We start from the raw sequence: 23,531 nt of genomic DNA, 5'->3' as shown, positions 1-23,531 counted from the left end.
CCCTCCTTCCTTGTCTGCCCACCCCTGGCTCAGGAACAACTTCCTGTAGGAAATGTTTACAGATGGTTTCGTCACAGAGGTCAATATCCTTTATTCTCTGACTGCCCTTTCCCTTCCTTGTCTGCCCACTCCTGGCTCAAGAACAACTTCCCGTAGGAAATGTTTACAGATGGTTTCGTCACAGAGGTCAACTTTATCCTTTATTCTTCCCGCTTAGACTCAGAGGACGGCCTACATGATAAATTCAGAGGACAGCTGTGCCCACGTTTTTGTCAACATTAGTAATTAATCTTAACATTTCTGGACAATAATAGAAAAACAAATGAAAACATGTAAGACCGTGAAGGAAAATTCAGGGATCAGACTGTTTGCTTGGTTCAGGCACTGTGTTCTATACTGAAAATGACAAGCTGGCTTTTCAAAAGATCAGAAATGAAAGGAAGGAGACCCTAGGCTTGGGTTTTAGCTATTATTTGTAAGCTCCCATTTTAGCTCATGTAAATAATAGAGAGAAACCCAGCACAGTAACCACGCTGTTTCTGTTTAACCTCCTTTTTATCAAGCTTAACTTAAGAGCCCTTGCTTTTAATGACTGAAAATTAGTTTGCGTTTTTTTGCAGTTATGTGTCAATTCCATGAATCTTGCGTTTTGTACCTGTAAACAAAGCATAACAATCATTCTTTGTGCTAACACCTATAATTTACTCAAACAAGCAAGCCATTGGGCTTAAGATTGCACATGTAAACAAACACCCAAGTTTTAATAATTCCCTTTCCTCTCCCACACACACAGGTTAAGTCGAGCCTCCTGGTGTTATTTCCTTCACCTCCCTCCCACAAATCAAACCTCAGATAACATAAACCTGCTGGACAGAGACTCCACGCAAATAAACAAAAGCTTTCAAACCAAAGGCAGAGGAGTTCCTATCTCCCCACCCAACCACTTCCGCTGCCTCCGCCTGCTCCTGCTCCAACAATATAGCCTCTTTCTGCCCAACTGTCCAGAAAACCCCGAAATATCTCATTTTCATTTCCAGGAGAGGAAGAGATGTGATCCCCAAATAAAAGTTCAGTGCTAATAGTAAGCTGCAAAAACCCAAGCAGACTGCTCCTTGCCACCCGTGTCAAGCTCACAAAGAGAAAAAAACCGTACCATCCGACATGGTTGGGAGAGTTTAATCCAAAGCAGTGCTAATTAATATCCCCGGCTTTCCAGAAGCCAGAGCCACATGCAGCTGCGAGGGCAGCAAGGCTATTCTCCCTTCAGTTTTATGGGGAGAACATTTTCATTACTAAGCCTCCTCCCAGATCCTCCTCGCCCAGCCAGATTAGCCCGGAGAAGGAAGCGGATGATCCATATATCAGAACTCCTTCTCTCCCCCATTAATTATATTATTTACATCCCATTTTAAAAGTTTACTGGTGCAACTCCCTGTGCACCTGGTCAGAGCCCTTCCGACAAGCCGTGGTATCTTCCACATCCCCTCCTCAGGGGCGGTTCATGCATTGGTCCCCAGAAGGTGTCAACTTTTTGAAATGTGCGTTGGAGAGAGAGCTGACTCCAGGGGCGTTCTCTGCCTCCCCGACACACATACTCCATTTGAAAAAACAAAAAATGAATGTTGAAGGTTCTAAACGGATTCATTTGTGAAATATGCATGGACTTAAGGGTTTAGTGGGATTTAGCACCCCAGAGACCCCTAAACCCTGGGAGATGCCCGACATGCCCCCACCCAAATGAACCCCCACACCCACCACCCCCCAGCTGTTACAGCAGAGTTGACCCTTTTTTAACCCAAACTGTCAGGCCTGGTGGGACCATGGGTCTTACCATTCCATTCTGAAACCCGCATGCTCAAAGCTGTCTCTTTCCAGCCTCCTAAAGGGACCCCGAATCCAATCTAAATGCTTCGAATTTACCTGTTTGTCTTTTATACATATAAATAGCTGCATTTCCATTCTCTCTTTGTTTCTCATTTTCATTTGGTTCTAATATCTGCATGTAAATGTCGGAAAATAGCATCTGTAATTGGAGATTATGAAGTATGGCCAGCTCCTGACAGGCCGCTAAGGAAGATGGATTATCCTCATTTTTCTGTAAATTTTGTCAATTTTGGAATTCATAAGCTATCAACACTGATCAAAATGGGACTTCACAGCTGTGTCAAAAAAAAACGAGAGAGCAAAGGAGAGAGAGATGGGGAGCGAGGGTGAGAGCGCAGGCTGGTGGCTGCGCACAGGGGCCGGTGGGTGGCCGGGGTGTTGGCACAGCAGACTGGATGCCCAGTGTCCCCAGGGGCCACCCCCTCTCCCCTAGGCCCTCCCCTCCCAGCTGGCAGCTCCCTCAGCACGGGATGGCCTGGAACTTAGGGTGGGGCTGCCTCGTCCCCGGACTAAATCAAATAGCTAAATCACACGCTGGAAGGCCGCAAATCCTCCCAGGCACCCACTCAAACCCGAGGCTTAATTTATCGCCCGGCACTGCCTTCCTTATTTATCCAGAGGAGTCCGCAGGCTCCCTCCGCGCGGGCCTCCGAGATGTGCTACTCCTTCCAGACCCTCGCGGCCCACTTGAGGCAATTGTGCGGGTCTCTCTCTCTCAATTTTCCCATTACTGGGAGTAAGTACTGTTGGGACTCTGTAATAGCCCAACTGCAGCCCATATCAATAACAGATGAGGTTTAATCGTCCAACACAAAAATTATTTAGGCGCAGTAAGGACATTCAATGTCATTTGCATAATGGCATTTCTATCGCACGCACCTAACCCGTCTTGCATAAACAAGGCCTTGGGACCATAAATAATAATAAATCATGACGTCTGCACGCCTCTTGCGGTAATAGGAGCCACTCTTTGTGGAAATTATTTCCGCGGGAAATGGGCACTGTAATTTTGAAGACATGTGGCACGGTGAGGCGTGGTAAATCAGCAGGCGGAGGTTCCCCAGGGGCAGCCCGGGGCCTGCCCTGAGCCCACAGCGACATCCCCGGGCCACCGCAGGAGGAGGGCCCGTCTTGAGGGGGAAGCGTGCAGGGCTTCCAGAACAGACATCAGTATTGGCCCGAGCAAACAAGAGGGCAGGACGGTCGGAGCCAGCGCCGGGAGAGGCAGAATTGGACCTGGAGGAGCACCCAGGCCTCAGGTCAGAAAGCATCTTTGTTCCAGGAGAATGGAAGCTCCCAAGGGACAGCCATTGTCCATGTCTGTCTGCTCCCTCCCCTGCTATACCTCGAGCAGGGCCTGGCACCCAGCAGAAATAGCCTACGAGCTCAAGAAATATCCTAAAAGAAATGAGAGAGAGAAGAACCCAGGCCCAGGCAGTGAGTGCATGAGAAGAGCCTGAAGAAAGGTGACGGTGAGCCAGACAGAGGCCCAGACCAGGGGGATTAAGGCAAGAACTGGCACAGAAGTGCTGGTACCGCTGATCGGAGCGACAGAGTGAAAATGCCCAGTACTCTCTGAATCCGGCTGCACCCTGAAAAGTTCGTGCTTCCCAGAAAATGGCCTGGCAGCCACAGGGTTGCCCCTGGGAGGGAAAAGAGACTGGCATTGGACTTGTTAGTTTAAGCCAGTGATGGCGAACCTTCTGAGCTCGGCGTGCCAGCATTTTGAAAAACCCTACCTTAACTCTGGTGCCATGTCACATATAGAACTTTTTTGATATTTGCAACCATAGTAAAACAAAGACTTATATTTTTGATATTTATTGTATATATTTAAATGCCATTTAACAAAGAAAAATCAACCAAAAAAATTGTTCGCGTGTCACCTCTGACACGCGTGTCATAGGTTCACCATCACTGGTTTAAGCCATATCTGTACTGTGTTAATTTCACTAGAAGAGAACTACTACCTGTGTCACTGAGATTTCTAAAGTTGATGAAGCTTCATACCTCTGTGCCTGGGCACATGCTATTCCTTCTACTGGAAAACCAAAAGCTAGGAAAATGCTGATGGATCAGCAACAAAGAGCCTGTAAGTGATCTAGCAACAACAGCATTTCTCTCCCGAAGGAACTAAGAGAAACAGCAATCACCTCTCCATCAAGACTGTGCTGTGCTGGGAATGAGGTCAGTCACAGGCCCGCACAACCTCGCGGGAGGCTGTGGCACCTGCAATGCCACCTGCAGCTTACACATGACCTCACTTTCACCAAAATGTGAAAACTTTGCTCAAAAGCCAAACACAGTCTGCAGTTTAGTTATTAGTATTGTACTAATGTCAGTTCCTTCGTTCAGACCAGTGGACAGTGGTTCCATAAGACGTTAGCAATAGGGGAAACTGAGTGAGAGCTATGTGGGAACTCTGTACTATCTTTACAACTTTTCTGCAAATTTACAATTATTCCCGAATAAAAAATGTATGTTAAAAAAAAAGCCAGATCTCACTCATATAAGAGAAAAGCAAATTAAAGCCCCCATGTATTCTTTTCATCTATCAGATCAGCAATGAGTCAAGAGATTAATAACACGTTGTGTGGGCAGAAAGGAACTAGGTCTCCCCACTTCCTGAGATGAACCTCTTTGGAGAGCGGGGGTCTACCTTTCAAAATTCATAATGCATATACCCTGATCCAGCCATTCCATCCCTGAGAATTTATCCTGCAGGTGTAACTCCACGTGTGCACAAATAAACATGGACAAGGATGCTCACTGCAGCCTTTTTTGAAAAGGAAAAAGACTGGAAGCAACTAGTAGGAGACTTGAGCCCCTATTCTGATACCCCAAATAATGGAATACTATGCAGCTGTTAAAAAATTATATGGAACAATCACCAAGAAATATCTATTAATGGAAAAGAGCAAAAATAGAACAACACATATAGTATGCCACCGTTTGTGTTCCAAGAGGGGAGATATATTTAGAAATGCCTCTATGCACACGGATATCTTAACCAAACCAAAGTATTGCATGTAAATCTCTAAAGAATACAGAAGAAACTGGTCATGGTGGTTGCCTCCTGGGAGGGGAACTGGGTGGCTGAGAGAAAGGAGTAAGGAGGAGACTTACTTTTCACTGTATACATTTGGTATTGTCTAAAGCTTTTACCATTCGCATGTACTACCTATTTAAAATTTTTGAACAAAAAATAAGAGTGTTGCTCAGGTAACTGGCAAAGAGGACATGCTGCCTGAACTTGAACAGGGCTATCGCTGTGCCCATGGGCCCCTGGGGACCCCGTCTGTTTTGAGAGGTGCCCTGTGTAGTTCTGCATCACCCACCATGGCTGGCATGAGTAGCCCAGGCGGTGTGCTCAGCGGCTGGATGCATGAATTCACTTAACCACCTGTCTAGGACCCTGCCCCACTGCTCAGCTCAGCGGAAGGACTGAGACCTCCTGCGCCAGACCCACAGCTCCAGGCAGAGCTCAAGTCTCAGAAAAAGTGGCACTTGGCATCTGAAAGGGGAGAAGAGACAGGCTCCATTTCTCTGGCTCTCAGCTGCTTCATGACTTTGCACTTAAACCTCAAGCAACCATGTAAGGCAAACACTCATTTCCTCCATTTTGCCGATGAAGAAACTGAGGCTTAGCAGGGCCCAGTAACCTGCCCAAGCCCACGCAGCTGGTAGGCAGGAGAATTGGGACCTAGCCGAGGCAGTCTGGCTCCAGAGCCCACACTCTCAAATCCATGTTCTCCACACCCTCAAAGCCAAGGTCAGGGCTAGAGGCTTATGAAGCTTATGAACTCACTACAGGCTGGAGAAGAGCAACCTGATGCATTACTTCAGAATCCGTGAGACACAGACTGTCCATTACTCATGGGTTCTCCCAACCAACTCTCAGACCAGGCAGGGTTCTCTGAGGCCTTCCCTAAAGAGCAGGCTGAGAAACCATGACTGTCCTCCAGACCCAGGGATGACTGCCACAGGTGTTCTTAGGGTGGCCCCCATGCAGGTTCAGCATCACCCCCAAGTGCAACTCAGTAAAAATAACTCTAAGGAGACTTCTACAGGGTGGTTACCCAATAAAATGACCTCAGTTCACAGAGCTTGGAAAATAAACTTCCCCAGAACCAGCCTGGGCCCGCATTCACCAGGGTGAAACAGCTAGAGATCATGACCCCAAATCTGCCATATTAGGGGATCCAATGGCAAGGACAGGTCCTCCCATAAAATTTTTGCTATAGCCGAGCTTCTCCAAGGCAATGAGGGTTCATCTTTCAAGGTTGTATGTGAACATTTCTGAGCTGTTCTGCCCTCCCCCACCCACCCCAGCGCAGATGCAGGTTCCAGCCTCCTGGGTAATGGAAGACGAAACCAGATGCTGGTGATAGGTCACAGGCTCGCCTGGGCCCTTTGCAGGTAAAGCCCATTGTAGGGCATTAGGATTCAATGGTGAGCTGTCAGGCGTCCCCAAGAGACACTTGAGGCAACTTATTTACCAACAGGCAGGTCCCCAACAGAATTTGAAAGCCCCATGGCCCACTTTCTGATTCTCAGCTCCTCACTTCCCAAAGCACAGGTCCTACAAATAGGAACTTCTTTTAGATTTTTAAAGTTTTAGAATGCTTGGCCCAGGGCCATTCTTTCCGGCAAACTGGATCAGCTGGCTAGATCTTGAATGAGATAGAAGAGCCAAAACAGGAGGGAAATGGCTACTTTTTCTAAATCCCAAAAATCTATTCTAAAGAGGATCAGAAGCCCAGAGAAAGGTTAGTAGCAGGAGAATCTATGGCGCAGCCCCCAGGGCACAGATAGCAAAGGCTGTTCCAGTCTTATTCCATATGCTATAATTTGACACCCAGTTCTGTTCATAAATGAATTTGTAAGAACACGCTGTATAAATTACTACACCTGTTCCTAAGAGTGCCCCATAGGGAAGCCCTGCTCCCCTTCCCATAGCTCCAGGCACAATCCTCACACTCCAACAACCAAAAGTGATGAGCACTGAGGTTTAAAAGATGATGATGATCACACTGTTTAACGAAACCTACTGCATGTGTCTTTCCAGCCAAATGTAATGTAAAAAATGTTCAACCATGCTAGGTAGCTCAGGGGTTAGAGTCATTGCAATACCCCAAGGTTGCAGGTTTGATCCTCCATCAGGGCATATGCAAGAATCACATAATCCTATATAATAAAAGCTTAATATGCTAAGTGTCCAGTAGACCGGTCAGCTGTTCAACCAATCAAAGCATAATATGCTAATGATATGCTAAGGCTGCTCAACTTCTCACTATGATGTGCACTAACCAATAGGGGGCAGACAGTTGGCTAGTTGGCTGGTCGATTAGTTGCTATGACGTGCACTGACCACCAGGGGGCAGGTGCTCCTACTGGTAGGTTAGCTTGCTGCTGGGGTCTGCCAATGGGGACTGAGTGAGATGGGCCGGACACGCCCTGGAGCCCTCCGTGGTCCCTCCCCAGGTGGCCAACCTCCCGCCTCTCTCTCTGGCCCAATCGTGCACCCATGGGGTCCCTCAGCCTGGCTTGCACCCTCTCCCAATCCAGGACTCCTCAGGGGATGTCGGAGAGCCAGTTTCGGCCCAATCCCACAGGGGGAGCACCCCTGAGCCAGAAGCTGGGCTCACGGTTGGCGAGCGTAGCGGCGTTGGTGGGATCCTCTCCTGCCTCTGCTGCAATGCTAAGGATATCCGACTGATGGCTCCCCAGGGGGACCAGGCCTAAGTCGGCAGTCAGACATCCCCCAAGGGCTCCCGGGCTGCAACAGGGCACAGGCCGGGCTGAGGGACCCTCCCCCCCAGTGCATGAATTTTGTGCACCAGGCCTCTAGTGAATGCATAAGTAAGTGGGGCAACAAATTAATGTTTCTCTCTCTTTTTCTCTCCCTTCCTCTCTCTCTAAAATCAATACAAAAATATTTAAACCTTGTTGGTATCAACTATTATCCCCTCAGTTTCCTCATCTTTTCTTAAATATGCTTTTACTGATTTTAGAGAGAGAGGAAGGGAAAGGGAGAGTGAGAAGAATTGAGCCTGCAACTTGGGCATGTGCCCTGACCAGGAATTGAACCTGTGATGTCTTGCTGCACAGGACAACGCTCAATCCACCAAGCCACACTGGCCAGGCTCCTCATCTCTCTCTCTCTCTCTCTCTCTCTCTCTCTCTCTCTTGCTAATCATCACCCGAGGATATTTTTTCCATTGATTTTTAGAAAATGTGGAAGGAGGAAGGGGGGGGGGGAGAGACATTGATGTGAGAAGGACACATCGATTGGTTGCCTCTCACACGTGCCCTGACTAGGGCTGGGTATCGAACTTGCAACCTAGGTACAAGCCCTTGACCAGGAATGGAACCTTGTGACCCTTCGGTGCATGGACTGACGCTCTAACCACTGAGCACTAGCCAGGACTGGGCTCCTCATCTTTTAATGAGAAAAATAAACACCAACCTGGACGAGTTTGTAATGAGGAGTAAATGAATAATACAAATAAAATACTTAACTGTATGCACTGTCTATATATTCTATTATTACATTATATGTTGTTATATTACATTGCATCATATTTATCGTGTGTGTATGTGTGTGTGTGTGTGTGTGTGTGTGTGTGTGTGTGTGTGTGTTTAAACAGGCTTTGCAGAGTCATCAACCCTCAGGCTCTGGCCACCTGAAACTTCTCCCCCTTCCCAGATTGTACATGCTTTTGCTCTTCCTCTTCTCCACCTGCCACCGCCTTACTCATCCTTGTCCTTGTCCACTTCCTGTGCAGCCCCCAGAGTCTAAGCTCTGTGGCAGCGGGAGCCTTGTCTGCACCATTCAGGCATCCTAGCATCCCCATCTTCCAACTGAGGATGGGGAAACTGAGGCTCAGTGAGGCTGGGCAACTTGATCAGACCACAAAGCCCACAGGTGCAGGCACCAGTGCCAGCCCTCGCCCTGAACCACCGTACATACGACCAGCATGAGTGACCTTGGCAGTGCCGCCTGAGACCCCAGACAGGCTGAGTCGGAGAGGGAGTGGCAGGTGTCCCTGAGAGCACAGCCACCAGCTCTGGCTGTCCCAGCGCTTCCTCCCAGGAGGGACATTCACGGGCTCAGAAGTCTGGGAGTCTAGGTTTGAATACCCGCTTCTTCCTTCAAGACAGATCTAGGAGACCAGAGAACTCCTGTCCTCTGCTGCCCAACACAGAAATATTAACTTGCTTGTTTGTACGGGGAAATTCTAGTATTACAACCCAGAATTAATAATTTATTGCAAAGATTTCTTAGCTCCTCGGGCACAAGTTCTAAAAGTGGTTCAAATTGTTGTTTTGATTTTTTAATGGGATTTCTCCCTCCGGCCTGAGCTCATCTGCCTGTGTACTCTGTAGGCAGGCAAACAGTAAAATCAGAGAAAGTTCCCAGCAACTCCACAGCTCAAATGTTCTGCTACTGCAAGTCAGACAGCACCTCTGGTCCATCTCTCCTCCCTCCCTCCGTCAATGCCAGCTTCTCTGCCTCCTCTCGGATCCCCGTCCTGCCCAACCTGCCCTGGCCCCTTTGCCACCACAACCTCCTCTCTCCACTCTGGGAGCTCTGCTGTGGCAAAATGCTCCTTGGTGATAATGATATTAATAACAATAGAAGTAACACTTATCAGTTGTCTGTTATGGGCTGGACCCCCTGCTAAGCCCCTTTTATGTTCACCTCATCGAATCTGTACCTCCAAAATGACACAATTGTCATTAACCCATTTTACATCGGAGAAAGCAGTGGGAAAGCCAAGTAGGTTTAAAATAATAACCTTGCACACAAAGGAAGGAAAGCTAATGCTTGTTTGGGAAGTGATGGTGACTAGCATGCTCAACCCCAGGAAAGCAGGAAGAAGCTCACAGACTCTGAGGTAAGCCTGCAATCACATATTATCATATTCTCCCAAGAGGCTCAAAAGCAGCATAACAGGGCTCTAGCTGGTTTGGTTCAGTGGATAGAGGGTCGGCCTGCAGACTGAAGGATCCCGAGTTTAATTCCAGTCAAGGGCACATACCCGGGTTGCAGCTTGATCCCCAGTAGGGGCCATGCAAGAGGCAGCCAATCCATGATTCTCTCTCATCATTGAAGTTTCTATCTCTCTCTCCCTGTCCCTTCCTCTATGAAATCAATAAAAAAAAAAGTAGTGTAACAGGTGTCAAAGTCACAAGAGGCTGCTTTGGAAGCCTGTGCTCTTAACCATGATGCTGTGCTGCCTCCAGGAGTCCTTTAGACATTGGTCCCTGATGACCGCTCCAATGGAAAGCACGCCTTCCTCTCTGCCCTGTGACTTTCTGGGATAGACAGGAGGGTCTGTATACTCCCTGTTCCCCAGCACCAATTCCAGGCACTGTCAACCATACCATTCTGCCATGACGTCTCCTCCTAAGAACTCCATACTGTTAGTAATTGCCACCTTCCCTCCTGACAGATGCCCCCTTCCTGGGACTTCCCACTGTCATCTTCACCTGCCCTGGCCCTCACTGAGCACACCTCCTTGACGCCATTGGTCTTGATCTCCATTCCCCAGCAAACCTGTCTTGCAAAAAATGTTTGAAAAGATAGTTCCCCATGAACAGCCACAAGTAGGATCTTATCCTGTCATTTAGAACGGGTCCACCTCCAGGACCTCCAAGCCCTGTGATCCTCCTGAGCACAACCTCTCATCCTCCTCCTTCCACACCTTCATCCTGATGAGCTGGTTCTTGCCAGGAACCCCCATAAGTTACAGCAGGTGGATGAAGTTATCTGCCTTCTTGGTTGCCTGAAATAATAGCATCACCAATTCCATTACCCCAACCCTAGAAGTGTCTGTGTCTTCTAAAAGCGTTAGATAGGACAAGAGTCTCAAGGTCTTGGCCATTCTTACTAAATGCTATTCTTGCTAACTGTGAAAATGTAGCACAGTATTTTGCAGACCAGCAGCAAACAGGATGAGCTTGACAGAAACCCAACCCAGATAAGTGTAGCTAACTGAAATCAATGCATAATTGACCAAATAGTGTATATAAGCAATGGGTAAGCCTTCCTTGGCAGCAGCAGAGCTTTGGATATGAATCCCGTCTCCTCTACTTGCTACAATTGAATGAAATGATCTTGCCACAACCAAGTCTCCTGCCTCTTCTGTCCCCTTGTGACACTGCTGTCATTCATTTCACTTATCCACATGTTATAATCACCCCATGCACTGTTACTATTATAATTTTAAACAGTTACCTTTCAGATCAATTAAGAGTAAGAAAAATCAAAGAATTTATTTTATCTTCATTTATTCCTTCTCTGTTTCCCCTCCTTTCTTTTTGTAAGATCTGTTTCTGACATACTATTTTTCTTTTCCCTAAAAAAACTATATTTTTAAACATTTCTTCCAAGACAAGTTTGCTGGTCATGAATTCATTCCATTTTTGTTTGACTGAGAATGTCTTTATTTCTCCTTCACATTTAGAGGATTATTTCTCAAGATATAGGATTCTAGGTTGGTGGGGGGGTGGATTATTTCTCAAGATATAGGATTCTAGGTTGGTGGGTGGCGGGGGGGGGTTTCTTTCAATGCTTTAAGTATTTCACTTCACTCTCTTTTTTGTTTCTTTTAATATATTTTTATTGATTTCAGAGAGTAAGGGAGAGGGAGAGGGAGAGAGAGATAGAAATATTAATCAGCTGCCACCTGCACGCCCCACACTACCTGGGCATGTGCCCTGACCAGGGATTGAACTGGGACTTCCTGGTTCATAGGTCCACCCTCAACAACTGAGCCATGCCAGTCAGGCAACTTCACTCTCTTCTTGTCTGCATGGTTTCTGACATGAAATCCACTGTCATTCTTCTCCTTATTCCTCTAAAAGTAAGGTGGTTTTCCCCCTAGGACTTTTTTCAAGATTTTCTCTGTCTTTGGTTTTCTGATGTTTGAATAGCATAGACGTAGATATCAAATATCTTGATACTTCCTGAACTCCTGCATCTGTAACATTCTCTGAGTTCCCTGCATTTGTGGCTTGGTATCTGTCATTAATTTTGAAAAGTTCTCAGCTCTTTCAAATATTTTTCTTCATTCTGTCTTCTCCTTCTGGTATTTCAGTTGTGCCTATGTTACTCCTTTTAAAATTATCCCACAATTCTTGAATATTTTGTTCTAGTGGTTTTGATTTTGTTTTTTCATTCTTTTTTTCTATTTACATTTTAATTTGGGAACTTTCTATTGAACATACCTTCAAGTTCACTGATTCTTTACTTGACTATAATCTACTGGTGAATCCATCAAAGGCACTTTATTTGTTACTGTGCTTTTTATTTCTAGCATCTCCTTCTGATTTTCTTAGGGTTACCAAATTTCTGCTTACATTAGCCATCTGTTCTTTCATGCCATCTACTTTTTCCTTTAGAGCTCTTAATATATCAATCACAGTTATTTTAAATTCCCTGTTTAATAATTTCAAAATGTGTGTCATAGCTGAGTATGGTTCCGATGCTTACTTTGTCTCTTTAGACTGATTTTTCTTGCCTAACTTTCTGTTGAAAGCTGGACGTGATATATTGGATTATAGGAACCGAGGTAAATAGGCCTTTAGTATGAGGTTTTATATTCATCTGACAGATCTCAGCTATTACTCTTTGTATTCTCCTGTCTCTCCAGATTTTGCAGCAGCTATTTGTCCTGCAAACTCACTTCCTGGAAGGGTCAAGAAAAGTTGATTTTCAGTTTTCTCAGCTTTATTTCCTATTGTAAATATGTGAGTGACAACTTCCAACTTCTTTATATGTCAGAGCTGAAACTGGAAGTCTCTCAGCCTTCTGAGAGACTTCAGAAAATAAATTGGAGTTCATTATTTACCTGTTCAGCACAAGTCTTTGAGTAGTAAACTCTCTGCATTTTTGTCTCAAAATGTCTTTATTTAACTTCCCTATTAAGTGATCGTTTACCTGAGTATAGGTTAATTGATATCTCTTAACATGTGAAGATATTTTCTAGTGTCTTCTGGATTCTGTTGATGTTTTAAAAGTTCCTATCAATCTAAAAGTTATACTTTCTCTCTTATTGCTTTTATAGTTTTCTCTTTGTCTCTGATGTTCACTTTCACTACAGTTTTGCCTAGACTTGCATTTATTTTTATTTAACTTGCTTGGGATTTAGAATGTCTGTTCAACGTAATTATACATGTCTTGCAACAGTTGTGTTCTACAAATTTTTCTATTTTTTTTCCAGAGCAACAATTATATGTATGTTGGACCTTCGCATAAAATTTTGTTTTATCTCTTACCCTCTCTTTCATATTTCCAAACTCTAGATTTCTGTGCTGCATTCCTGGCAATTTCTTCAGCTCTGTCTATCAAATCACTGGTTTGGTTTTCTTTTCTTTTCTTTTTTTAAAAATATATTTTTATTGATTTCAGGGAAGAATGGAGAGGGAAAGAGATAGAAACATCAATGATGAGAGAGAATCATAGATCAGCTGCCTCCTGCACACTCCCCGCCAGGGATTGAGCCCACAACCCAAGCATGTATCCTGACCAGAAATCAAATCTGACCTCCTGGTTCATAGGTCAATGCTCAACCACTGAGCTACACCAACGGAGTTCAAATCACTGATTTTCTATTCAACTGTGTCTTATCTTGTATTTAAAGAAATAAGTTGAATTTTTAAAATTCTGATGACTAAAATGTTTATTTCTAGAAATTTGTTTTATTCTAATCTGATTATCCTTTTTCATGATGTTTTATTCTTTTGTAATGTTGCTAGTCCTTTTTTCATATCTTTAGTCATTTGATAGTCTCTTTCAGATTGCTATTTTAGGTTCTTGGAGAACTGATTTTCCTGTTATGTCTCCTATCTTGCCCTCGTTTCCTTATGTGGTTTGCAAGTTGTTAATTGTGAGTTCACCTTCAGTAGTTATCATCTGTACGTACTGGATTGTAGAAGTATGTGCTTATAATTGGCATCTCAAGAAATATGAGCCTAGTTTTATATTAATTTATTTTCTTGGGTTTCTTGTGAATGATATAAAGTGAGATACCATGTCTGTATATGGTACAGCTTGCGATTTCAGCTTCTCATGGGAAAATTTTGTTCCACTCTGAGTCCCATGTAGGTGAAATTCCTCAACCTGTAGGTAAAATGCCTAGCACTTATTCCATGGAGAGTTTAGTCCTTCCAGGTTTCAAGTTTTTTGTAGAAGTTCATGTTCCAACTCCCATATCATGTAAGTCTAAGGCCATATCCTTTGTCTCAACACCAGCATTAAACCCCAGCCCCTGTTCACGAGGAACTATATCCAGGACCAGTGTCCTGGGCCACTGGGACAATAGTTCATACACTTAAAATTCTGGCTCTGAACTCCTTAATTCCTAGCTTCTGAGGATTTCCCTCTTTTTATTTAAACCTCTGATATATCAAAATAACTTATTGTTACATTTGATCCAGTATTTCTATTGTTTGAGATGGGAGGGGAGTATTCAATTGTTCAGATTTTGTTATCCAATCCAGAAATCTAGGTTGCTTTTTTTGTAATTTACAAAATAATAAAGGCTTGGAGTTTTTAAAGACCTTTGTGAATAGCCAAATTTCTCAAGCCAAACTTCCAGTGCACTCTCAAAACAAACACGCTGTAAAACTGAAATTACCTGTTCTATTGTCTTTTGTTTATTGCAAAAACTGGTTAACCTTGTTCAGGGGGAAATACCTCTACTCAAAAGTCAAGTTTCACACAGTACTTTTGGCTGTATCTGTTGCTCTTCCTTTATGCCACATGGCACAGCACAGGTGGTCAATGTTACTGACATAACATATCTGTAAAAATTTCTTGGATGAATGAATGAATAAATGAATGAAAGAACATCCAAGCAAAGCACAGGCAGCTCTTTGACAATTTGCTCGTAATCTTTAAATCTCACATACACAGAATTTGCCTGTCATCTAAAAGAGTAGAACAGACAGGAGGAAAAATTATAAACAAGTCAAAATAAAAACAAGAGATGAAGTTCCAATTTGTTTTATCTCTTATAGAATGTGTGATCTGGAATGGATCTCAAGGATGACCCAGTCTAATCCCCTACCCCAAAAGCAGAAACCATGACCCAGAGAAAAATGGCAATCCCAAGAGCCATCACAAAAGCCTAGGAGCCCACCCTGTGCTTTTACACTATGAAGGAACATGTTCCATGTTCCCTTAAATATTCCCCAGTCTTCCAAATCTGGCACAGTGATTTTTTGGGGGGTAGACACCCTTCTGTCTGATCCTCAGGAAGACAAAAATACTCAGAATACTCAGCTGTTTAGAAGAATTTTTTAAACTCTTTAAGAAAAAGTAGGCACCCGCAGATAAGACTCTGGTCAGCAGAGAAAGTAAAGAAGGCCGAGGCCCCACAGAGACTGGGTAATTTTCAGCCTTGGGTCATGTTGAGATGATGACAGAAGGATAGGGGAGAGTATGGCTGGTCTAGAGACAGCCTGTACCTCTAGAGATCTAGGGAGCAAGAATTCCAGCATTGCCATTATCTCATTCCAGAGGCAAGATGACATCCAAGTTAAATGTTGTCTAAGCATCTCAGCTCAGAAAAAGGGGGCTTCTACCTCCCCGCCTCATGCTGGGAAGAACTGGAAAAAGAACTCCTACCTTCTCCCTGCTACTATCATGCTCTTGTAGCTCCTCCCATAGGAGAAGTCACTCATCTGACTGGTCAGAGCCCAGGACATTCTCGGGGCCATGTTTACCTCTGGGCTGCACCACTGTGCCTTGGGGTCAGAAGTCCTCCTCCAGGTTATCAGGCTTCCAGCTGGCAACTAGGTCAGACCATGCCTGCTTCCCAGGAAAGGCCCAGCCATGACCCCACTCAGTTCCATTTTCTCCATCTGCAACTGGGTGGGTGAGCCATCTGCTTCTTTAATCTCTAAAACACTTGACTCTTCTTCCCTTCAATACCCAAGTTCCTGCACACCAAACCTTCATCAGAGAAGTCAAATGCAAACCATTAAATTCTCCTTCTCATCAGAATTGAGTTGATGGAATTGAGTTGATGGTAAAGTATATGCCTATAGATCAGCGGTTCTCAACCTGTGGGTCGCGACCCCATTGGCGGTCGAACGACCCTTTCACAGGGGTTGCCTAAGACCATCCTGCATATCAGATATTTACATTACGGTTCATAACAGTAGCAACATGACAGTTATGAAGTAGCAACGAAAATAATTTTATGGTTGGGTCACAACATGAGGAACTGTATTTAAAGGGCCAGAAGGTTGAGAACCACTGCTGTAGATAGAAGCTTCTCCAATTGGGAGGGGGGAGAGGGGAAGCATTTTTCCCACAGGTACCTTGGGTGGCAGGAGGTCACAAATAGCCTGGAGCATCAAACTGAAAAATCTAGGAATGGCTACCCCAGAGTACCTGTGATGTGTGTGTGCACGTGTGCGCACGCATGTGTGTGCCAGCTCACAGTCTATGGCCCCCTCAAACAAAGGAGAAGCCCAGCCCATCTGGGGCAGTGAGGGGTCAGGTCTGGCCGCAGTTAGAGCATCTTGTGGGCAGGCAGAGGGACATGAAGAATCGTGGTGGGGATAAAGGGCTGAGGTTGGGCTTCAAGTTGGAGGAAACCCTGAGGGACTCTTATGTGGGGAACAGAGATCCCACAGTAGCAGCAGAGACAGGACAAGAGGCAGGAGGCCCCAGTGAAGGGTGCTGCCAGGTGAGCAGAGTAGTCCAGACTAGAGACTGAGGGCTCTTTGGGGCACACGGTTCCCAGAGCAAATCCAAACCTCCTCACCCGCATATTCCAGCCCTCTGGGATTTAAGTCGCCTCCTGCTTCTCCAGCCCCTGTCCCTGACCTCCTTTCACTCACCCTGCATTCCAACCTCCTAGGCTAGCTTGCAGTTCCCTGCCACACCTGCATTTCTTCAAGACTTGGCCCACACTGTTCCTTCTGCCTAGAATGCCCTCCCCAGCCAACTCTACAATCTCCACAGATCTGGATTCTGCCCACCTCTCAAGGCACAGTACTAATGACACCTTCTCCAGGGAGCCTTCCTGCTCTCAGCCTGCATGCCTGTCTCCTCACATCCCACCCCCCCTCTCCTGGTGGGCACAGACCCACTACACAGGGACATGAGCTCCCTAAAGAAAGAAACCATGTCCGGCACCTCATCTTTCCCCCACAGTCCCAGCCCTTTTTCTGACTCAGGTAGGCAGGTGCTCAAGGCCATCCCCAAGGACCAAACTCATCATGTTCAAAAACTCAAACCAGCCCCTTCCTGGGAGTAGGAAGCCCACAGGAGTAGGCAATGCTCGCCCAGGCCGACCAGCCCAGGGAAGTCCCACTGTGCAGGGGGCAAAGCAGCATATGAGAGCAGGAGGCATTTCTGGTGGCTTTCTTTGCTAGACAAGGGACAGGCCATCTCCCAATTTAACCCCCCGTGACCTTTGAACTTCCCGGGAGGTCAGCAGCACGTCCCCCTTCCCCAGCTGTCTTTCTGTCTCTGGCCCAATGGGAGGGAGGGCCCTGGGCCCGTTCCATTTTGTGCCCGTATTGATCTGTTGGCAGCAATGGGCTGGATAATTAGCCAGGAATTAGGGTTTCTATTACAGCCAGGAGGCTGCTCCAGCTGATTTATCACCTGAATAATTTACTGTGATTGAAAGGAAATTAAAATGAACTCCATTTGACAACTGTGAGCTTTTATGGGCTTTAGTGAAGGCTCAAAGCCAGATTAATAGCCTGGTGTTGGTTAATAGTCTGCCGAGAGTAAATACGGCAGGCTGTGCTCGGTGGCAGCCTTCCTGCGAGGCCGGAGGAGGGACCAGCTCCCGCCAGGAGCACAGCGCCCAGGGCAGCGTCAACTCGAGTTTTACTGAAACAGATTTCACTGTGCGAAACAGAAATGTGCACGCACACACGCATGACGCCACCAGCAGTTGTTACTTTTTTTCCCCTCTTCTCCTCCAAGGTGATTTTACTCACTCCACATGTAGGGAGAACAGAATTGCTTTTTCAATAACCATTTTGAAAAGGAAGTGTTTCATTGCCCCAGGAGTGTGTGCGCATTAACCCCTTCCAGCCAGGGTCAAGGGTTTACTAAGTTTCCCTGTAAAAGTGAGAGGCCTGGGCCCATCCACCCGGGTCGATCTTGGGGGGAAAAGCAGCAAGGTGAGGGTGGGCTCTGAGCTCATGGAAGTGACTGGCAGGACCCCAAGCTGGCCCTGAAGAAGGTTCTTCCCATGGGTGTTTGGGTGGGTGATTAGGAGGATTTGACCACCCAAGCCTATGGCAAGTCTCTGAAGGTTCTGGAATAACAGGTGAACTCTGAGTGCAAAAGGCCGATGCTGAAAACCAACCAATCAGAAAACTGGCTTCTAAAGTCTTTGGGGAACATGAAGACAGAAGGCAAGACGTCTTACATGAGATGAAAACTAAAGATCCTGAGGTCAAATTCTAGCTCTGTGGCCTCGACAAGTCCCAGAAGCCTCCTGGGCCTGAACCTGGGAGGAACACTCTGAAAAGAATGTTCTGATCTGTAAAATGGGGCTCACCAATCTTGCCCAGCCTGCTTAGCAGGCACTTACATGGAGAGTCCAGGGAGAGAAGGGATGTGAAAGGTCTTTGAAAACTGCACAGTGTCATGCATAGGTGAGGGAGATCACTGTTGTTATTGTTATTGCCACCGCCACTGCTGCTGTTATTGTTATCAAAATCACAGTTACTGCTGCTGCAGATATGAACACTGAATTCCAGAGAAAAAACGACTTACCCACCAGGGCAGAGCCCGGACTCAAGTCAAACTCCAACTCCAAGGCCAACAAATGCTCTTTCTCCCCCACCAGGCTGTTCAATGGATGAAACTGACAGCAAGGCCCGCACCCAGGCCACTAGCCCTCGGAGTCACGGTTCCGCTCACAATTGAAGGGGCCAGCTTCAGCGGCCAGAGCTCCAGGCCCCCATCCTGGCGCCACAGTCATGCCCGCTCAGGGGCTCACAAGGCAAGGCGAAAGCAAGCATGAGGGGCTCAAGGAACCTGTACCCTTGACGTGTCTGCCTTCCCAGCCTGCAGCCCCTTGCTCGGGCCATCATTTGTCCAAAGTGATTGGGAATCGGGAGCGAGGGTACGTCATTCATAGTCCAGTGCCTGTGTGTGTGCCCGGCAGCCCTGCGGCCTCACCTTCCATCTCTCCTCATTACCGCACATTACCGGGAGGTGAAGCAGATTAACCAGAAAGCCCTGAGTCAGTCACTATCCCACCACAAGGTTCACCTGCAGGCCCCGCCTCAGCCCACACAGTCAGAGACAGGCCTGCAGCCGTGTCCGCTCATTCTGAAGGACACCGTACAACGAGACTGCTAGAAACAGCCCTCACGATGTTTGTAATTCAGGTCTCCTTTCCAACAGGCCCCATCTCTGCATGGGCCTAGCCACCTGACCCCCAACACCTCCTTGAATTATGCCCCTTGGTGCTCCTCGCTGAGGCACCGTCTCCATTCATCAGGGCTACAGAACCTTCTCCCTTGCCTTGCAAAGTCTGAATCCATCCTATTGCCCCTGGGAGCTGGTGCCTGATTCATCCTCCCTCCCCCGGGAGCCTGACACTGTGCCAGGCTCACAGCCCAGCATGCAAGAACTGTGTTGGCTAAATGAGCACATGAGTGTCTGAGCAAGGGAGTGAATGAATGGATACACCGGGGGACTCCTCCCAGTTATGAAGCCCTGTAGTCTCTGCCCAGTCTTTCTGGGCATCCTAAACCAAATAAACTACGATTCAGATTCTGAGTGTCCGTGAGGATCATGGGAAACACAGAGGGAAGCAGTCGCTGAGACTGAATGTTTGCACTGAGAAAATAAGGGCTGCTAGAAGGCTGGTGCCGACACGCTAGAGCAGGGGTGGGCAAACTTTTTGACTCGAGGGCCACAATGGGTTCTTAAACTGGACCGGAGGGCCGGAACAAAAGCATGGATGGAGTGTTTGTGTGAACTAATATAAATTCAAAGTAAACATCATTACATAAAAGGGTACGGTCTTTTTTTTTTAGTTTTATTCATTTCAAACGGGCTGGATCCGGCCCGCGGGCCGTAGTTTGCCCACGGCTGCGCTAGAGGCTTTGTGCCTGGGCCCTCGCTCCTCACCACCCACCGACTGGATGACCTCACACAAACCCTGTGCCGGCTCTGGACCTCTTAAGGTGGAGGATGAAAGCTTGCAAGCACTAAAACTATGTGCTCTTATCAATGGTTGGAAAATAAATTTTCTCCCAGATTCTGGAGGGAAAGGTAGGCTTCATCTAAAGAAATTTTCCTGACTGAATTCCTCTTCTTTCTCCTCCTGTGTCAGATGAGATGTGGCTTTGGCCATATTTCAGAAGGGCCCTGGGCAGTGGGAGAGGCTGTTTGTGATGGAAACAGACTCTTCGTCCTACAACCCAGCAGCTAGAGTGTGAGGCTCAGGTCTGCCGACCCATACAACGGTCATTCCCAGAGGGGAAGGGGGAGACTTTACTCCACTTGTAGGAGAAAGACCAAAACCCTGACCACAGCCTACTTGGCCAGACCCATCTCTCCAACATCACCTCCCACCCTCTGGGCAGCCCGGCCCCTAAAGCACAGCCTCTGGGTTTCTTTCTGTTCTTTACTCCTTCCCTTCTCTCTCTTACCCCAGGGCCTTTGCACTTGCTCTTCCTTCTGCCAGACACAATCTCTCACACCCAGGTCCCTTCTCCTGATTCAGCCCAACCCCTTCAAGGCTCAGCACAAATGCACTTCCCCTTCAAGCCGGCCCAGTCTCTGCTTTATGCTTTTGAAAAACCTCAGACATCCCCTCCTCAGCACCTAGCACATCTGTAATCCACAACTCTTTGGGTTATTCTTATTGTGATTCTTCCACACACCGATAGACTCCCCGAGGGCAGGTCCAAGCCTGTCTCACTGATGAATGTACCTCTAGTATTCGGTTCTGTGCCATGCACATAATAGACACTCATCAATGTTTGTGAAGTGAATACACGACTTGCTGTGTGGTCTTAGGCAAGTCTCTTTGCCTCTCTGGGCTTTGGTTTCCCCATCAGAAAACAAAGTGGATAGATGATCTGTGAGAGCCCTGAGCCCTCGTAGGAAATGCTGAGAGGTGGCCAGACTGCCATAGGATGGTGGCCCTGAGGCCTTGCACACGCCTCATCACCAAGGTCTCCTCTGGCACCTCCCCTCTCCACGGAGCTTGTGCACACAGCCTATGTGACTTTGAATGGCTCTTTCAGAAAATTTCAGAAGCATCATCTCATCAGCAGGCAGAGGAAGCTCAGCGTGGCCAGTCCTCACCACCAGGACCAGATGGAAAAGTTCTGAGAAAGTCATTGCTCAGAGGTCTCTCCGGCAGGCAGCGGTCATGTCTGAATGGCGTGTGCCAGCAAGGAAACCAGCTCAGGGCCTAGCACAGCCTGGGCATCAGGAACTAGTCTCCTGAATTGAATCTGGCCCTTATCCAGGCCCAAGAGCCTCTCACTGGGCAGACCCTTTCTGGTCCCATCTCTGTGACCATAAGCAGAGACTGCTTCTCTCCAGGGCAGAGCAGGGGGGCTGCTCAGCAAGGGGCCTCCTCCTGCTTCCTCCCCTCTCTTGCAAATGACTCAGCTGGGTGTTGGTCCAGTGAGACACTTCTCATTTCCAGACTCTTGGATCCAGCCTCTAAAAGCATGACAGGGCAACCTGACGAGAGGGCTGGCGGTGGGTACCCACCAGGACCACCATAACAAGGCCGTGGGGTGCTTACAGGTTTCCCCCTTCACCCTGACAGGATAATGACCCGAAACCACCTCAAGCGGCCCTAAAGGTCATTACACCCCCTGGGAAAGGCCGCCATTCAGCAATGGCAGAGCAGCCAGACAAGTCACGTCCCCTCCTGGCCGGCGGGAAAGACAGAGGCACGAGGGCAAGAAGTTGCCAGAGCCTCGTACAAGTCCTCCTGACCTCGTGGGATGCTGTGACCAGCCAAGTTTGGCCAAGAACAAGGAGAAGCCGCCTCTGAGCAGAGCTTGGCGTCCCCCCCTACACGCAGCCAGGCGCCTGGGGAGGACACCCAGGCCTGCCTGTGGGGAGAGGTGTGGCAGGCGGTGAGTCGCGGAGCTTACCTGCTCAGGCTTGATGGGCTCCGTGGTGGTGAAGATGTCCGAGTAGTGCTGCCTCTCAAACACGCGGTCCAGCACCTCCAGCTGCTGCTGCGTGAAGAGGTCTCCCCGCATCTGCTTCCGGAGGAAATCTCTGCCCGGCAGCGAGTGACCGTTCGGCACCGGAGACTCCTGAATACCTTTGATGGGCATGAGAGAGGAAGGATGAGTGCGGCTTACACAAGTTGCTGAAGAAAGACATGGCAGACCCTGAGACTGGGAAGAGGCCCTGAGAGACCCATGAGCTCAGAAGCAGACTAAGTCAACCTGCTGGTTAGTGCACAGCCAGCCGTCCATAGCCACGTGCCAGGCACTGTGCAAAGCCCTTTGTAACATGCATCATCTCATCTAATCCTCACTATGACCCCAATGAAGACATATTATTTTCCCATTTTTCAGATGAGAAAATTGAGGTCTAGAGAGATCGAGTGATTTGCCTGGGAGCTGGATGTCAGGTTGACCAGAGGCTTAATCGGCAGGTGCCACTGTCTCTCTTGCACTGACATTCCCCCAGGGGGGTACAGTTTTGTCCCAGAGTTCACGCCCCTTCCCAGGTCATTTGCCGCTACATCATGTGAGCAGTCAGTAAAACACTGTTAGGAAGGCTCTTAGGGAAACAGACACTCTCATACATTCTGGTGGAAACTTATTGGTCACAAACCTATGATAGACCTTTTGACAAAAATCTCTCAAGACCACAAGTGCACATTCCCTTTGATAGAGCAACTGCACCTCTGGGAGTTTATTTTATAGTTGGACTTACACATGTGGGAAGTGATATAGGTTCAGGTTCTAATAGCAAAAGACTGGAAACAACCCAAAGGTTTATGTTGGAGGGGCTCATTAAGTAAGTCATAGTGTGGCCACACCCTTGAATACTGTGTGGCTGCAAAGAGGAAAGAGGATGTCCTTTGTGAATAGATATGGAAAGAACGTCAAGATACATTATTATATGAAAAATAAATAAGTGAGAAAAGCACAGCATGTAGAATTACAACCTATTGTGTGAAATTGAAGAAAACAGGATTTTATATAATGCATCATAAATTTATATATAATATAGCGGGCCGTAGTTTGCCCACGGCTGTTCTAGTAGCAAAAGATTGGAAACAACCCAAAGGTTTATGTTGGAGGGGCTCGTTAAGTAAGTCATGGTGTGGCCACACCCTTGAATACTGTGTGGCTGCAAAGAGGAAAGAGGATGTCCTTTGTGAATAGATATGGAAAGAACTTCAAGATACATTATTATATGAAAAATAAATAAGTGAGAAAAGCACAGCATGTAGAATTACAACCTATTGTGTAAAATTGGAGAAAACAGGATTTTATATAATGCATTATAAATGTATATATAATATACATCCTATCTAATAAAGAGGGAATATGCTAATTGACCCTCACACCATCGCAAAGATGGTGGTGCCCACAGCCAATAAGGAGGCAATATGCTAATTGACTGCCCCGCCCTCAAAGATGGCAGCACC

General features: G+C 47.0%; 1 protein-coding gene across 1 annotated transcript in view; it reads right to left on the bottom strand.

The window, feature by feature from the left end:
* PAX5 (paired box 5) overlaps positions 1 to 23,531 on the bottom strand; it is a 161,486-nt gene that overhangs the window by 71,916 nt on the left and 66,039 nt on the right. Inside the window, exon 6 of the mRNA XM_014531551.1 lies at positions 22,012 to 22,187. Coding sequence (XP_014387037.1) covers positions 22,012 to 22,187 — 176 coding nt within the window. The remainder of the gene's footprint in view (positions 1 to 22,011; positions 22,188 to 23,531) is intronic.

The sequence above is a fragment of the Myotis brandtii genome, unplaced genomic scaffold, assembly GCF_000412655.1.
Source record: "Myotis brandtii unplaced genomic scaffold, ASM41265v1 scaffold806, whole genome shotgun sequence".
Classification (NCBI taxonomy): Eukaryota; Metazoa; Chordata; class Mammalia; order Chiroptera; family Vespertilionidae; genus Myotis; species Myotis brandtii.
This window is presented reverse-complemented; position numbering and strand designations above follow the sequence as displayed.